This window comes from Sceloporus occidentalis, unplaced genomic scaffold, assembly GCF_023333645.1.
Source record: "Sceloporus occidentalis isolate IW3139 unplaced genomic scaffold, rSceOcc1.0.p SCAF_13, whole genome shotgun sequence".
NCBI classification, from domain to species: Eukaryota; Metazoa; Chordata; class Lepidosauria; order Squamata; family Phrynosomatidae; genus Sceloporus; species Sceloporus occidentalis.
In genome coordinates, this window is record NW_028316993.1 from 5640919 (window position 1) to 5658898 (window position 17980).

At 46.7% G+C, this 17980-nt stretch overlaps 3 protein-coding genes across 3 annotated transcripts; all 3 read right to left on the minus strand.

Annotated features, from left to right (window-relative positions):
* Positions 1–476: 476 nt before the first annotated feature.
* LOC149304691 (trypsin-3-like) lies at positions 477–3144 on the minus strand. The gene is made up of 3 exons (XM_089478137.1): positions 2506–3144; positions 1193–1329; positions 477–742 (listed from the first exon to the last, which is right to left on the minus strand). Exons 1-3 carry the CDS (start codon positions 2801–2803, stop codon positions 593–595), a joined length of 585 nt encoding a protein of 194 aa, XP_089334263.1. The 5' UTR covers positions 2804–3144; the 3' UTR covers positions 477–592.
* A 2150-nt stretch (positions 3145–5294) lies between these two features.
* APOC2 (apolipoprotein C2) lies at positions 5295–8748 on the minus strand. Its single transcript, XM_089478946.1, has 4 exons — positions 8640–8748; positions 7505–7572; positions 6686–6842; positions 5295–5526 (listed from the first exon to the last, which is right to left on the minus strand). The coding sequence occupies exons 2-4, from the start codon at positions 7554–7556 to the stop codon at positions 5436–5438; spliced, it is 300 nt and encodes a 99-aa protein (XP_089335072.1). The 5' UTR covers positions 7557–7572; positions 8640–8748; the 3' UTR covers positions 5295–5435.
* Positions 8749–11004: 2256 nt separating this feature from the next.
* Positions 11005–16841, minus strand: APOC1 (apolipoprotein C1). Its single transcript, XM_089478816.1, has 4 exons — positions 16735–16841; positions 14915–14991; positions 12847–12997; positions 11005–11318 (listed from the first exon to the last, which is right to left on the minus strand). Exons 2-4 carry the CDS (start codon positions 14967–14969, stop codon positions 11243–11245), a joined length of 282 nt encoding a protein of 93 aa, XP_089334942.1. The 5' UTR covers positions 14970–14991; positions 16735–16841; the 3' UTR covers positions 11005–11242.
* Between the last annotated feature and the right edge of the window lie 1139 nt (positions 16842–17980).

Here is a 17980-nt window from a genome sequence, read left to right on the forward strand (position 1 = left end):
GCCCGAGAGCCAGGAATGAGTCCCTTGGAGCATAGTCCCCAGACTCCTTGGCTGGGAGACCACCAACCAACCAATGGCAGGTGCTGCAGGCTCTATTACAAAGCAAGGAACTGGGGAAACCAGCCCTGAGGATTCCTTGCCTAAGAATATGGTAGTCTCCATTGCTTGGGACCAATATATTGTATTTTATAGATCAGTGTGCTATCTCTCTCTCTCTCTCTCTCTCTCTCTCTCTATCTATCTATCACCCTGCTGGCTTCTTTCATCCTGGCTCCTCTCCCTGCACCACAAAACCATTGCCCTTTTTATTACTGATTTGACTAGTATGGTTCCTTTGAAAACATTAAAAACCGAAAAGGGAAGCTGTGAGGTTTGTGACGTTCCCTCCAAGATTTTTACACAGGATTATATTTTCCAACAAGTCCCTTGAGAGCGAAGGAATGACTCTGACCAAGTCTGGGTGTTATCTGTGCCCCTTTCTTTATTTCCAATGGAAGGTTTGCTTCTTTCCGAAGAAGGCCAAGGAAATGCCCCTCTCTCCTGGAAAAGAGGGCATGGGTTTCCCCCTTAAAAGTGAACCCTAAAGGCGATCTCAGTTGTTGGCCAGCACTTCTTCGATCCAGGCCTTGTAGTTGCACACTGGAGTGTACACTCCGGGGTAACTTTTCTGGGCACATCCGGCCCCCCAGGACACGACACCGGTCAGTTTTCCGTTACACACCAACGGTCCTCCGGAGTCTCCCTGCAAGCGAGAATGGACAACTAAAAACACGAACCACCGTTCCCTATTGCGGCCCACAGCTGCTACCAAACTTCAGAAACAAAGCAGTTTGACACCGCTTTGACTTCCATGGCGCAGTGCTATGCAGTCCTGGGATGTGTAGTTTGGTGGGGCACTAATGCTCAGTCAGTCGTCATAGTCCATAGAGCCAAAATTTATGCCTACGGTCAAGAAATACAAGTAATAATGCTGATCAATGGTGGTGTGCCTCTCTTTTAGCAGCCATAAATTGCTCTGGTAAGATTTCTGCTAGCTGGGAACACGGCAAAGTGGTGTCAATGTATAACAAAGTGCACCAGAGCTCTCTGACAGAGAAGGTCAAAGATCTCCCAAAACTACAAATCCCAGGTATGATTGGCTGGCCACCCGTCCTCCCATCCGTTCCAGGGCAACTACTCATCTCCCTGTTACCTGGCAGGAGTCTTTGCCTCCCTCAGTGTAGCCGGCGCAGAACATGTTGGAAGTGATGCGCCCGGGGTAAGAAGCGTGGCAGGTGGATGCTGACAAAATGGGGACATTCAGGCATTGCAAGGCGTCTGGGTACTCCACTGGAAGGAAGATTGAGGCACAAACATGATATCAAGGTACTTCAAGGAGAAGGTAAAACCTACATTGGCTGGGATTTTGCATGCGGGGCCAGAGCATAATGCTTGGCAGGTGCATATCTACTTGGAAATTATGGTCTGGTACATACCTTCCATGTTGTCTGGGCTGGCGGCGGCATTTTTTCCTTCGCAGGGAAGCCGCAGCTGCCAAACCGCGTGGCTTCCCTGTGGGTTCTTTTAAAGCCACAGGGGCGGCGTAACAAGTGCGCCACTGGCACACTGGTTACCTAAGCACCACACGGCACTTACGTAACAATGGCAGCACCTGTGTATACAGGGTGCTGCTATTGTTACAGTGCTATGTCGTACTAGGGTTAGGGACCATGCGGTTGCGGCACCGTCCCTTAACCCTAGTACGGCACCAGCATGGTGCATTAGTGCCATCTGTACCTTCCCATAGCTATTAAATGGCCATGGAAAATGAAAAGCTTGTATTTTGCATATTTATACTGTTTTTACTTGGACTGTTTTAGATTTGTAAGCCACCTTAAATCCCTGTATTGGGAGGAAGGCGGGATAATAATAATAATAATAATAATAATAATAAGAAGAAGAAGAAGAAGATGATTAAGAGCAAGGACTGCCTCCTGCTCCACTCCCGATTCTCCAAGAAAAGAAGGAAGAGAGGAGAGGAGGAGGAGGCGCAAGGTCTTTCTTTCTCTTTCTTCTTTCTCTGGAGAACTGCATCAGGCAACAGTAATTCTGTATCGTGGTCGACATTGTGCAATTGTATGCATGCTTAGCTACATGACCAAGTTGCCAGGGAACCCTAGTGAATTGTGAAGATGCGTAACAGGACAACAGCAAGAGGCTCCTTATATGCATTGGGCACTACTGATGCACAATGGTAATCCCACCCTAGCCAGTGTCTCAATGCACAATGGGATTGACGCACAACGGAATTGATGCACAGTGGACCAATGCACATCAGTCTGTTCTGATGCACAGCAGTCACTTTTGCCAGCTTCTTCTGTAAGTACCATAACGGCAGCCCTGTGCTGTTCTCTTTCCTGCAAATGTTAAGTCCACTTACGTAGAGGAATTCCATCCCTGACTGTAAAGATGCCAGACTCCCACAGCCAGAGAAGATGGCCATCCCGCTGCACAACCGGGGCTTACCTCCCGTTGTCAAAAGGTTCCCCCATCCGGAGACGAGACACTCGGTGCCTGCAATGGGGCAACTGGGAGAAATTTCGATGGGCTGCACAAAAGCGTTGAAGTCGACCGGCTGGGAGAGTTTGATCAACATGAAATCATTGTCGGTGTTGCGGGCGTTGTACTGTGGGTGCGGGATGGCTTTCTCCACTTGGATATGCTGCTCTGTGCCTTCCTCGCTGATGGTGTTGTGCTCTCCCAAGTGTGCAACCAGCGTGCGAGGGCTGGAAGAGGAGAAAAAGACACTTGACCGGCATCTCATCCATGCACACGTTCACTTTCCTTAGTGGCTGCATTACTATGTGTCATCATATCCAATGCCCATATTCAGAAGAATGCAGCATTATGGACATGTTGTCATACCTTATTGTTGCCCAGCGTGCACCATTATACACTGCGCATCGGTGACATGGTTGTGTGCTGGAAGCAAAGGGGCACCGATGCTTGTACAAAGTGCTTTTTTATGCATCTGAACAAGGAGAAGCAGTGATTTCAAACAACATTATTTCTATGGTGGAGATGCACCTTAAAATGCAGGGTCTTTTTCTTTGTTGGGTGGGGAGTCACTTTGCACAGAAAACAGCATTTTCTCTACAATGTCATTTCTTTGCAGAAAATGCAGAAAGAGCAGAAAATGCTATTTTCTGCACAACTGACCGACGGAGTGAGAACTTTGCAGAAAAGGCACCTTAAAATGCAACCTTCCAAAACTATGCAGCTTTTGAAAGCTTCTTTGCAGCAGGGAGAGAGAATGAAGTTGGCAAAGGATTACGTCCTGATGCCATACTCACTTTTTGTAGCAATGGGCAGCCGAAATGACCCAACGTTCGTTGATCAGGGACCCACCACACCATCGGTAGCCCGGCCCATAGGTGAGAAAGACTTGCCAGGGCTGGGAGTGTGGGGGGCATTCATAGCCCCCAATGATCTTATCATCGTCTTCATCCTGGTAAGCCCTCGGGGGTGCCGCCGCTGCAGGAACGAAGAACCACAGGACCAATGGATTCATGGATTGGTGGTGGATTAATGAGCAAGCTAAATCGGATGCTGCAACCCCTGGGCCTCAGGTTATGGAGGGGGCCATCCAGATAAAGCAAAGGCATGCGCTGAAAACCAAAACCAGGCTCACAGCTGCCCAGTGGCTGCCATTCAGCTGGTTTGCAACACTGGCTAAAATGGTTTAAGAAAATGTGGAGGCCGGGAAGGTTAAAAGGGAAGTCAGGAACAGCAAAGAGGAGGAGGAAGAGGAGAGTGGTGCATTATTTCTGCAGCGCAGATTCAGCCATAATAGCCTCAGTTGGGTATTGGCTACATTTCCACTGCAGAAATAATCCAGCTTAACCAAATGGCTCAGTGTTATGGAATCCTGGGATCTGTAGTTGTGGCATCAGAGCTCTCTGGCAGGGAAGGCTAAATGTGCCACCAATGTACAAGTTTCAGTTGCATGGCTGTCCATCATGGCCATCCATCTTCCCCTCTGTCCCAGGACACCCAGAGAGCTCTGGGGCCACCACCGGCTACAGATCCCAGGATGCCACAGCACTGAGCCATGGCAGTCAAAGTGGTGTCAAACTGCTTTGTTTCTGCAGCGTGGTTCAGACTTCAGAGTCCAGTTTATGGTGATGGGACTTCCGTGGGGGAGAGGAGGAAGATATTACCTGTGGCACCCAGAAGAAGCGCAACCAGGAAGAACGCCATGTTGTCGCCGGTGTCGAGAAATGGTTGTTGGCCACCTTGGGTCATTTTATAGCCAGCCGCCACCTGTTTGACTTTCACAGCTGCTGGGTAAACAGCCCCAAAATAGAAAGAACAACCCTACTATCTGGATTTGGAGGGACTTGCTTGTCATGTCCACCTGGCATCTTCCCTGACGGCATGAAAGATCGCGAGTTCGAAAGCAGCTCATTACAGGGGTCCTGTCCTGGTTTACTCTATTTTTTTGTATTTTTATTAAACATATATGAACATACAAAGACCATATATATATATATATATATATATATATTCCTGTTTTTGAGAAACAGGCCATTCACATACGCTGCAAATGCAGTGTAAATGGTGGGTCTTCAACAACAGTGTCTCATGGCTTCCATCTCAGTGGGATGGTGAATCCGCTCCGTGTTTTAGTACGAACTATTTAAAGTGATTGACCTTTCTTCTCCAAAGAGACCCGGCTCTTTGGACAGCTCCTTTACAGTTAAGAACCCAGAGCATCATAGAAGGAATTGGAGAGTAATTTTATCAGTTTTCCTCCCATTGTAAGAAAGTCTTGGAAAAGTGCTGTTTTTGATGCTTATTCGCATTTCTGGACTTATTCTGCCCAAAATTCACCTGGGGTTCTTTTGCAAAGAAACCGAGGCTGAACTTTGGGGGAACAAACACTACTTTGCTATAGCATATGGAGGTTAAGGGCACATGTTGCAATTGCTCAGTGTGTCTGCATGTGGCGTTATGGTTGATTGTGCTATAAAACAACTATCCTTCCCATCTCCAGTAAACCATGTTGAACACAAACCATGGCTTATTGTGTTATTTGCATGCATGCAATGGATCCTGATACACATCCTAATGTGAGATGTACTACAAAATTGCCTTGCACCAGCCAGCCACAAACCGTTGACCACACTCTGATGTGGTTCGGCCGCACAAGTCTCTGTTTTTAATCTGTTAAATGTTTTATCTAGTGTTGTGCTTCTGTGCCTTTTTAAAGAGACAAACAAATCCACCAGTGAGGTTGGGGGAACCCCATGCAGTTTGGTAGGAAAGGAACTTTATTTGCTCGATAAGCCGGAGAAAGTTGTTTGTATCCAAAGTGTATGAAAAGAAGGTGGGACGACGCCAGCTGAGTGAAGCTCACTGACCATTTGCCACAGAAGAGAAGTGCCAGGGCCATGCTATTCGTCACTGTGCCACCAATGGTAGACCTGGTCAGAGATGATGCTCAGGTATGTGTTCATGGCGGAGTAACCCTTTTGATACATGTCACTGGAAAGGAAAAACAGAGGAAGAGGAGAGAAGGGAGGAGGAAAGATGAAGAGAAAGAGGGAGAAAGGAGGAGGAGGAAGGAGGAAGGGAAGAAAGAGGAAGAAAAAGGAAGAGGAAGAAGGAGGAGGAAGATGAAGGAGGAGGAGGGAGGAAGATGAAGGAGGAAGGAAGATGGGAAAAAAGAGGAAGAAAAAGGAAGAGGAGAGAAGGGAGGAGGAAAGAGGAAAAGGAAGGAGGAGGAGGGAAGAAGAGGAAGGAGGATCAGAAGGAAGAGGAAGAAAGAAGAAGGAGGATAGGAAAAGGAAAGAAGGAGGATGGGAAAAGAAAAGAGGAAGGAGTAGGAGAATGATGGAGGAGGGGGAGGGAAAATGAGGAAGGAAGATGAAAAGGAAAGAGGAGGAAGAGGGAGGAAGAGGGAGAAGGAAGGAGGAGGTGAAGGAAAGAGTAGAGGGGAGGGGAGGGGAAAAACACATTAAGAAGATGGAAGTTGGAGCATCAACCCTTTCCTTCCTTTTGGGTCTGAACTGGGAAGTGTGGCTCTTCTCTGTGGCTCCAGTGCCCCCCAACTGGCCTGGCCTGATCCCACTGCCAAGGCCCTTGTGCCCCCACATAAGGCTTCCTGCTTGGCATCTGGCAACATCTGGGGATGGGAGGATGCTGCCATGGCCCAGAAATGGCTGGAGAGGGAAGGAGGGAAGCGGCCAAGGGCCGGCCCCTGACTTCTGCTGCAGTCTTTCCAGAGAAAGAAGAAGCAGAAGAGCCTTGTTCCTCTCAAGGGAGAACTGCAGCCGGGTCAGGAGGTTGTCTCTGCCGCTTGGCCGCCTCCATCTCCCAGCCGTTCCAAGACTCACTATTGAGAGAAAGGCACTGTGGTGCACACTCCCCAATGAAGCATTTCAGCTATTACCTTTCAATCGATACCACTTGCTGTTTTGAAGCTGGCATCCATGTTTCCTCCACCAGACCAGGATCAAACCATGATCAGCAATCCCATGGGGCAGAAGGGGAGAGGGACACGTAGGGAAGTCCTATGGATTTAGTGGGCCTACTCTAAAGGGGAATGGCCTGGGACTCAGGACAACTATGTCTTCATGTTATATGGACTTGGAAGCTCTCCTCGCCCGCGACCCACAAGGTCTGGGGCCGGCCATAGTCTCACCTAAGTTTCTCATTTACTGCGGTGGATTTTATTTGGTTCACCCAATTCTGGGTCGTATCAGAAACCTGATCCCAGTATCCTTTGGCTGCCTCTTGGAGTTGGGCGAACACCTCTTTTTCTTGCGTCTCTCGTTTCTGAAGGCGATAACCGGAGACGTCTGCCAAAAACAGGGGAGAATTGATGGATGGAGGAAGGAAGAAGGAAGGGGAGGAGGAAAATGGGGGAGGAAATAAGTCATTAAACATCTGATATGGTATTTAAAAGCTGTCAGTTAGTCCCACAAAGGATGGACTGAGTCAATTTTTGGGTGGTAAATCAACATACAAGTAAATCCTGTGGACTTTAATGAGCTTAGCCTAGTTGCATATAACATAGGCTCTATCTATCTATCTATCTATCTATCTATCTATCTATCTATCTATCTACCTACCTACCTACCTACCTATAGACAACCTGCAAGTTTGTAGAACATAGGTTCAATATGATGTGTCAGAAAAAATAATGTCCTGTATAGGCATTTTCTAGGTCCTCCAGTGCGATTCAATAGTATGCTTCTGCCAGACATTGACCATAGAGTCACTCTGGATGACCTAGCGATTCCTAGAGAGAACACTTCTCTAGGCATTTGTAGGTCCTCCAGCTCCGCTCTGGGCCCCACAACAGCTCCAACTCCCAGAATTCCATAGCCTTGAGCCAGATAGAGTTAAAGCGGTGCCAAACCAGGTTATTTCTCTAGTGTGGATGCAACCTCACTTTGCACTTTGCACAAGATCAGAGGTCTCCTCATGCCTTTCAAACCAGGAGTCAGGCAAAACTTACCCGAACAGAGAACCACTAGAAGGAGAGCTGCAGCCACCAGTTTGAGACCCATTTTTCACAACGGTTGCCTGAAATGTTGAAACAGAAACGTTTGCCCCGGTAAACAAAAGCTGGGACCGATTCAAGGCCAAGCCAAATGCTGAACTTTGCAGCTGGGTTTTTCCAGTTACAGGTTTTATTTTTTAAGAAGCTAGTATGGGGGGAACCATTTTAAATCTAGTGGGAGAAACTGGTTGACCGGTGTCATGGAGGGCTGTCAGACGATGTATTTGTTTTGCAATTGCTCAGCCTCCTTCTCTGAACATTCACCCCCAACCCGCCGTTTGCACCAGGAGTGGGGAAGGCATGGCATGTGAGTCACCCATGGCCCTCGTGCCCATCTTTATGGCGGCATCTCTCTCCACCAAAGGCCCCTCCAAACCCCAGGGCCTCGCAATAAATTATCCAAAACCCAAACCATGCAAATCATGCTCACAATTGTGATGTTTTTGCTTCCTATGAATCCCCAAATTGGCCAAAAACAAAACAAGAAGTGACTCTGTGCCACTTCCATGTGAGGAAAAACACAACAGTGTGCCCTGTTTGGGGTTTGCAGAGCTGAAAGTAGGCACAACTGGGTACCCCAGATATTGCTTTTCCATGTGACGTATCTCTGTCTTTTCTCCTTCTCCTGGGGAGAAAAATCCATTATGGATAGATAGATGAAATGATGCCACAGTCTTTAGCTTTTTGTGGGTTCTTTGAGCTTTGTGGCCATGTTCTAGAAGAGTTTGTTCCTGATGTTTCGCCATAATCTGTGGCTTTGGCATCTGTGGCTGAAGATACCAGCCGCAGATGCTGGTGAAACATCAGGAACAAACTCTTCTAGAACGTGGCCACATAGTCCAAAAAACCCACAATAAACTATGGATGCCGGCCATGAAAGCCTTCGACTTCACAATCCGCAATCTGTTTTGTTCAGCAGCACTTGGAGCCATCCATTTTCCGGATGCACCAAAGGTCCTTCAACTCCAAACCCCAAGCTCTGACCTAAAATTCCTGGAGAATAGTTTGGAGAAACCATTTCTAGTTTCCTTGGATCAATTCTAGGCTACAAGAGTCAATCCCAAGGAGGTAAATACCCTCATGCTCCCACCTTAGACTCCTAAAGTTGTGTCTTCCTTCTCTGGGCTGGAACCGCCGATGGTGCGATGGTTGCCAACCGTCCTCTTGCTGAGAAAAAGGAAGAAATGCCACTTGTGGTCCTTCCTTGGTCATTCCCTTGACCACCACACCTCCTGCCACTGACCAGAGTCCAAGCAAACAAGTCCAGGTTGCAATGCTGGTGGACGAGATAAATATGACCTTTGGGAAACAGCGGACATCGACGGACTTTGCTGGGAAATGGCCGGGGGGGTTCTCCCAGGAATGGGTTGTTGAGTCTATCATCCTCCTGCGGAGCCCCGATTCTCTGAGGCGAAGGACAAGATGGCCCTCCTCCCCAGTCTGCAGTCTCCATTTCAAAGGCGACCGGATGAATTTGAACCAAAGGAGGGGTGTTCTCTACCACTTTTGAGGTTACAAAGGAAACCTGAGGTCCCAGGGCAGGTTATGTGAGATTTAGTGTAAGTTAGTGTAAAGTGATGCACATTGGAGGTCTTTAAACAGAGGCTGGATGGCCACTTGTCAAGTATGCCTTGACTGAGAGTTCCTGCATGGCAGAAGAAGGGGGTTGGACTGGATGGCCCTGTTTGGGGTCTCTTCCAACTCTATGGTTCTAGGATTCTGGATCTGGACCAGAACGTGGAAAAAGTACTTTTTGGACTACAAGTGTCCACCAGACAGCATGGCCAGGAAAAGGAGGGAGGGAATCTGGGGTTACTGACCAATTTTGTGGCCTTCCAAAGGTTGTTGAGCTGCATCTCCCAGCAACTTCTCCCTAACCAGCAGAACCAGTGGTTAAGAATGCTGGGAGTTGCAGTCCAACAGGATTCCCACCTTTGTTGTAGACCCCCCAAAAGTAACTTCTCCAACCCTCCAACATGCTCCTTAGGATGTGCCTAAGGTTAAACCATGCTTAATGCAAACAAATCATCTCCTAGATGTTGAGACGTATTATTGACATCTAGTGTCTTTGGTGTCCTTAGTGAATCCACTTTGGGTTTTAGTCTGAATTTAAAAGGAGGCATCCAAGGTGCAGCATCCATTTTGGGGACAGAAGCACAGCATCCTGGGGACCTCCCTTTAAGTTGAGATTAAAGCCTTGGGGAGATTTTGAATATAGAAAGGGCTGAAGAGGAGGAGATCTGGGCTGTGGCAGCTGTTGGCTCCCATGTCAAGCAAACAGTGAACCAGCTGCAGGTTTTATTTTAGGTCTAGTCTGCACTGCAAAAACAATGTAGTTTGGCCCCACTTCAACTGCCATGTGGCTCCAACCTGCAAATTCCTGGGATCTGTAGTTTGGTGAGGAACTGGCATTCTTTGGCGTAGCCGTAGAAGGATAAACACTTTGTACAACTACAAACCCCAGGTTCCACAAGATGGAGCTAGAGCACTTAAAGTGGTATGAAACTGCATTATTTCTACAGTGTAGATGCACCTGGGTCTCAGATTGTGAAGATTCTGGTCTGGCGGGATCCTTTATTTGAAATAAGTTCCTCCTGAGAGCAAGGCTTAGCCCACTGTTCAAAGGACTATTTGTAGAAGGATTGGAGAGTAAACAGAGAGTTGGGGCAGAGTAGGTCAGGGTCTGCTCAGCCTTATGCAATGTTTGCTCCCTGGTCATTTATCAACCAAACCTATTTTGGTTGCAAAGATTTCGGAGGAGGAGGCGAACAAGGGAGGTATCACAGCAAGAAGGCGATAGAAAATGTTGTTGGCTACCAATGAAACCCAGACAAGGGTCAGGAGGAGCACAGATCAGCTTCATGTGCCACCAAACCCGCCCTGGAGCACATGATCGTAACTGGAAAATGTGAGGATGCCACTGAGCATGCGCAGAAAGCTTTCTTTAGTTGGAAACAGCTGCATTGGAAGGCAGAGATTCCTCCAAAGATGGAATCTTCTCCTTGGCATTTGTTTTTCAATGGGACACGCCGTGCAGGGTCTACGGCCCTGGTTCCCAAACTTTGGTCCTTGGGTTGCTTTGGACTTCACCTCACATAATTCCTGACCATTAGCAAAGCTGGCTGGGGATTCTGGGCATTGAAGTAAAAGAACCTGAAGGACCAAAGTTTGGGTCTCACTGATCTAGGGCATCCCCAGCAGAGTGTTGTCCATCCACTTCTGGAAGATGTCCAGAGAAGGAGACCCCACCACTTCTCCACCTCTCCTTCTTAAAATGAGGGGACCAGAACTGAACCCAGGACCTCAGATGAGGCCTGACCATGTAGTAGGACTATGGCTTCCTTTGCTTTGGTTCCATCAGTCAGCCTGTCTGGGGGATTATGGGTGTTGTTGTCCCTCCTCTCAGAGGAACTGGGTTGGATCAGGTGAGAAGGAAATAAATCCCAAGAATAAGATTTTGTTTCACCAGGAAGGCATTTCTTCTTTATTTATGCCGAATACATTGGCAAATAAAAAATGGAGAGGAAGGAAAATGTGAGAAAAGGAGTACAAAAGGAAGTGATAGAGAGTCAGACGTTTCTCCAGTGGCTACTTGGGGGTCGCATAAAGACCCTCCTTCCAGCCAGCAGTGAATGCAAGGAATGGGGAGCAGTGAGTGTGTCTCCAGCCATTCTCTCCACGGATGGATGGGACTCAGTTGGGTTCCTCTCTGGAGAACGGAGTCCTGAATTTTTCCTTCAGCTTCTGGAAGGTCTCAGAGAACCAGCTCCTGTTAATGGCAAGACAGCAATGAGAGGATTCGACCAAACTCACCCCATTCTCTCAAAGGACTCTAACCACTATCCCTTGTTCCTCCTAGGCTTCCTCCCAAATCGTTTGGGGAGCATGGAGGGTGGGTGGACAAAATGGAGCCCTCCAAAGCTTCCTTTTTACTACTGACTATCAAGAGGGCTTCTGGAGAACCTCTGAAGGAGAGTTCGCCAATCGGTCATCAACCGCCATCTCATTGTGTGGCTTCAAGTTGTTTCCAACTTATGGAGACCTTAAGGCAAACCTATCATAGGGTCTTCAGAGTGGATTTACCATTGCCATCCTATGAGGCTGAGAGAGTGTGACTTGCCCAAGGTCTCCTAGTGGAGTTCCGTGGCCGAGCCTGGATTCGAACCCTGGCTTCCTAGTGTCCTAGTCCAATGCTCAGACCATTACACCACACCTACACTACACAATTATAACTCTATGATTTGGCTCTAACTGTCTGTGGAATCCTGGGGTCTGCAGTGTGTTGTTGCAGTTATTAATTTCTTGCTTACTTTTATTTCCACCCCACGATCCCAGGGAAATCTGTTCCCACAATCCCTTGCATGGGGACAAGTCGCCATGAGTGTTCATAGGGTGTAAATACTGTAAAAGGCACCAGACCCTGGAAGCTGAGTAGGGTTGGCCCTGGTTAGTACTTGGAGGGGAGACCACCAACAAATCCCAGGTGCTGTAAGCTATATTTTGGAGGAAGGAACTGACAAAAACACCTCTGCCTAAGAAAACCCTAGGGAATTCAGGGGGTCACCATAAGTTGGCAGGCAAATGAAGGCACATGTACACATACACACTATGACCTTCTGTAACAGACATTTTGGGAAGTGGAGACTTCTTTGTTTCTGACTCAATGCATTCTGTCCTAGTCTGTAGCGCCACCTGGTGGTTGCATCAGAAACTGAAACCTTTTCCCTTGAATGCAATCTGGATTTGGCCAACATTGGACAAGACTTGCACCAGTTTCCAAATGTTGGTTCTCCAGATGTTTTGGACTTCAGTTCCCAGAATGTCTGACACTTAGGCAAGCTGCCTGGGGCTTCTGGGAACTGTAGTCCAAAATACCCAGAGGACCAAAGTTTGGGAATCACTGGACTAGACTCTGCAGAAAGCTGCCTACAGGGCTGTGTCTGTCTATGCTTTCAAGTCAATTTATGGTGCCCCCATTAATTTCATAGGGCTTTCTTAGGCAAGGAATCCTCAGAGGTGGTTTTGCTAATTCCTTCCTCCGAAATATAACCCACAGCACCTGGTATTCCTTGGCAGACCCCCATCCAAGTACTAACCAGGGCTGACCCTGCTTAGATTCCAAGATCAGAGAGGATCTGGTGCCTTCAAGGAATGTAGACCCATAGGGCTGCTTGCCTGCAAACTAAACCGGTGTTCCCACCCCTACACTATATGCTCTTCTGGGATTTCCAGTCTTTAAAAAAAGAACTTTCTCATGATCTGGAGGCAGATCTGCAAGAAATCAGTTCACTATTCACCTGGTTTTGTTGCTTATTTCGCTCTGGTGGAGGCCTTGGAAAGCGGCCTTGGTCTTCTCTCCAAAGCGGTCCACAAAGGTCTGAACGTCATGCTGGAATCTCTCGAACTTCTGAGACAGAGTGGGCTCCGTCACGGTCTGGACCTCAGAATCTGGGAGACAGCAAAGAAACATCAACATACATACATACATACATACATAAAACTTGGGATCATCCCAAGAGATGGAAACCTTCAGAAATGCAGGTACGGTGTCCTCTTTCCACCATGTCTGGGAGGGGAGCTTTTACTGATGCATGAAAACCGGCGCGATCCTTTGCTACACTTAAGACTGTGTTTGTGTGTATGTTGGCGAGCTGTTTCACAAATCAAAGTACATGCATTTGATACACTTAGTCTGGACATTAATGGGTAAATAACTGGGATTTCAAGCCAGTGGCTTCCATGCCTGCTCTGTGTTTCAGGCCAGACTTTGGAAGAGCTATCCAAGGCGCTGCACCTTGGAGAAATGGTTCAACATGTTGAACGGTTCCTATCCAAACTGAGATTGTAACCATCTCTTCTTCATGGAACGTAATTTTATCCCCACCCTCTAAGTGTATTTATTCATCACATAAATAAATAGGGGTTCCTCTGAAAACACATATCACAAGCCTCCAGAGTGCTCTTACATTGCAAAACTTTTTGGCCTGCTAGAGATAACCAAGCGGCTGTTCCCTGGGAAAATGTTGGCGTTTTCAGACAAAAACGCAGGTGTTTGCCCTCCTCAGCAGCTGGGATGGTCCAGGCCAGATACGCATGGACATGCCAAACTGGGAAGGGCTGCTGGGAACTGGGTGTGTATGCGCTGGGGGGAAACGAGAAAGACCAGGAAGGTGTGGTGGCACATAGATGCGACAAGGAGCCATTGCAAAACTGCACAAGTTTGAGAAAAAGAGGTGACAGCGCTTCGTTGCGGAATTTGGAAAAGTTGCTTTCGGGGATTGCAACACCACAGGAGTGTTTTGGTGAGAGGATCCTGGGCCTTTGGGATGAGAAAGTAACTTTGCAAAGCAAGGAGGAGAAGGGTGAGAATGAGGTTCATTGGGGTCTTGACTCTTGTGGGGTATAACAGCAGGGACATCTTGGCTTAGAGGTCCTGGATAGATGAGCTGAAAAAAATACCTTTGCAAATCAAGGAGGAGGAAGAGGAGGAGGAGAGAAAGACAGTGGTGGTGAGAATCATTGGAGGCTGCAAAAGTTTATGTTGTGGGTTGCATTGCAATGGCCATGTTGGCTTCAGTTTAATCTGCACTGCAAAAATAATGCCGTTTGATGCAGTATCCTCAGCACTCTCCTCCAAGACCACATCTTCCTTTTATTTGCCTTTTTTAATGTCCAGCTCTCACATCCATACTTGGAGACGGGGAATACAACAGCTTGGACGGATCTAACTTTAGTGCTCAGATGTATATCTTTGCCCTTTAGGATCTTTTCTGGTCCTTTCACGGCTGCCCTCCCCATTCATAGTCTTCTTCTGATTTCTTGACCGCAGTCTTCATTCTGATCCATATTTGAGCCAAGGTTTGAGAAATCTTTGACTATTTCAATTTACTTATTGTCATTTCAATTTACTCATTGTCTAGGGGAAATTCTTGTATTAGATCTTCCATGAGCATTGGTTTTGTTTTTGTCCTTTTAATATTCAGCATTGATCCAACCTTGGCACTTTCCTCCTTGACCTCCTTCAGCGATTGCTCCAGGTCTTCGTTGGCTTCTGCAAGGAATATTGTGCCATCTGTGTGTCTTTAGATTGTTAATGTTCCTTCCTCCTAGCTTTGAACTACAACTCCCATAATCCCATATCTGACGGTGGGATTATGGGAGCTGGAGTCCAACATATCTGGATGCACTGGAAATGGGGTGGATGGGGAAAATCTGTGCCACTCTTCTGCTGTGAGACATCCACACTGATGGTGCATAATATAATATGATATAATAATATAATATAATATAATATAGTCAGAAGAATAGAATAGAATAGAATAGAATAGAATAGAATAGCCAAAGCAATCATGCTCCTTGTCCAACCTGCCACAATAGTCAGAGCCACAAGGACCACTGCCACAGAGACTACGATCTGCATGATCTTCAGAGGTCTTGGAGTCCTGGAGAAGAAAATGAAAGACAGGAGCATATATGGGAGCAATAACAATGACAGCCATCATGGTGTAATACTTTGAGTGTTGGACCAGGGTTCAAATCCCTTCCAGTCATGGAAGCCCGCTAGGTGACCTCAGACAAGTCCCACTCTCTCAGCCTCAGAGGAGGACAATGATGGCAAACCTCTTCTGAGTAAGGCTTGCCAAGATAACCCTTGCGGAGGGTGCACCTGCACTGTATAAATAATGCAGTTTGACACCCCACTTTAAATGCTGGAGCATCCCTGGGATCCCTGGGATACTGGTGCCTTGCTAAAATACAAGTCCCACAGTGCCATAGGATAGAGCCATGGAAGTTAAAGTGGTATCAAACTGTATTATTCATATAGTTGCACAGTGCACCCTGAGTGTCACCATAAGTTGGAGTCATGAAGGCACCTGAACCATAAAGGCAATGACAGCAATTTGTCAGAATGCACCACTGTGGTTCAGTTTAACCTTAAAGCAGGCAGCTTCCAGAACAACTCCCTAGATGTCCTTAGAGTGCAAGTCCCAGCACTCCTCACCCTTGACTATGCTTGAGGTCTTCTGCTGGGAGATGGAGTCCAAGAACAACCAAGAGGGATGCGATATTCCCACCTTTAACTTAAAGCAAGAGGGTGCCATGTCGCCCCACACCACTGCTATAAATAATGCACATACCCCATCGCCTCTCCAAACACTAACATTAAAGTAGGTTGCCAACTGATCAGATTCGTTCTGCTCTTCTGCCTCTAGCAGCAGCTTGATTGGAAGAGGAGAGTACATGAAGGTACATGAAGGTTTTTGGAGGCATGGAGAAATGCATTAGTAGCTGGAAATGGCAGCAGGCCAAGCTGCTGATTAAGGCAGAGGAGCAAAGTGCATTTAAAAAGTTGGCAACCTTCCCTGCAAATGGTGTAACCATTCATTGTGTTCATCATATGTGGCCGACTCTTACATTGCCTCCCACGTCATCTCACTGGCTGCCTCCCAAAAGACAAAGCTTTATCTCAGGAACACAGTCGAACAATGGAAGATTTCATCTTTGCCTGGAGTGGATCTCTTATTGACCCCCCAAACCCCATAGAAGACTTTAAAGAAATTGTGATGACCCACAAAATGGTTCGATGAATATTATACAGAAGACACAAATGAGTGTTTTGACGATGGATCTGTGCGGTTTTGCCTACAATAGAACTGAGCAACTGGTATTTCCAAACTCTTGATCCTTGAATATCCTTGCATTTTTAATATCAATTGGGGCCAGTGAGATATCAAAGCTTGACCTGTTGAATATTTCTTGCATGGAGCCTTTGAAAGCAATAGTAGCTTGCATCCCTTCTGGGGCAAAACACGTTAAAAATGAAGAAGATGAAAAATAAACCTATTGTCTGGTGGAACTGAGATTAAAAACCTCCTTTTACAAATGCTTCATTCTCTCCTGGGCAACCTGCTAAACTGGCGGGGGATTCTGGGAGCGTTAGTCCCCAAAAGGACTTTTCCAGACTCTGAGCAAACGACTGTCACCGAAACAAAGCTAGTATTGATCTATATTCTGAAAACCAACCTCCACACTCCTTCCTTGCAATTCTCAAAACCACTTTCTTGACTATTGAAATATTTCCAATATACACTTATTTGCTCCAAATGCAACAACCATCATGGCAATTCCCCACCAGAGACAACTATCACTTCCTCCATCATGACCCACCTTTTCCCTTCACTTACTTGTATCAGGGAGTGGAGGGCCTATCATCCACCACAAAAGCCTCACTCAGCTGCTGCTCCCTATAAGCTTGTTCTCCTTCCTCTGAGGGTTTGCAATTTGAATCCTGGTGCCCTGTCTCCTCCTCCGTCTCCTCCCTCGATAATAGAGTTGATCCATCCCTTCTTGGAAACTCAACTTTTCCAGCCGGTCTGAGATGCTGGAAGAAAACAAAATAGTGCCTTTGTTGTTGTTGTTGTTGTGTGCAATCTAGTTTCTTCACACTTGAACCCACTGCTTCAAAAACAGAAGGAAGGGAAGATGTGTTTCTTCATGCGCTGAGTGCAGCTGGAAAACAAGTTTGCAAAAATAAAGGGTGAGATTACAGTAAAGGATGCGGAGAAACCCAGAATTATAGACCCCCAAGGAGTCGTCTACTCCAACCTTGCACCATGTTGGAAGCCAAGGCTAAAGCATTCCCCAGGGATCGCTCCCACTATGATTTAAAGCGAATCACTGATCGGTTTAATATGGCCATCATTCCCATTTGAAATCGGTTCCAATCCCTACTGTGATCGGATTCAATCGCGATGAAGTGAGGCAAATGCAAAAAAACCCAGTTTTTCCTGACACTAGTTTCCTAGCGGTTCTTTTGAAATGAATTGTTTCCGGAGCGTGTTCAACAAGTGGGAGCGACTTCAATAGAAGATCAATAGAAGATTTGATTGATTGATTTTGCAACTACTTGCAATCCATGAGGCCAGCGGTTGCAAAAACCAATCAATCTAATCTTCTATCAATTAAAAAAATGAAATTGATAGAAGATTTGATTCACTGGTTTTGCAACTACCTAATTGCAGTATTGTTGGTGTCATGGTTTGAGCATTGGGCCATGACTCTGAAGGTCAGGGTTCGAATTTCTCCTTGACCGTGGAAACCTCCAAGGAAACGTTGGCCAAGTCACACTCTCTCAGCCTCAGAGGAAGGCAAAGGAAAACCTTCTCTGCATGAATCTTGCCAAGAAGATAGGTTTGCCTTAGGGTTGTCCTAAGTAGGAAATAGCTTGACAACAACAACAAATGTTGGAACATGAAAGAAAACAAGGAAAATAAATTCTCTGAGTCATTGCAAACGGTTATAGTACTTTGGGGTATGCATTTTACTGCCGCAGTAACAGAAATAGAAGGAGTAATGGAAAAAAGAAAAGTAAATTAAAAGAAATCAAGCCATAAAAATGTGCTGCTCAGTTTCTGGGAATGCATCTTATTG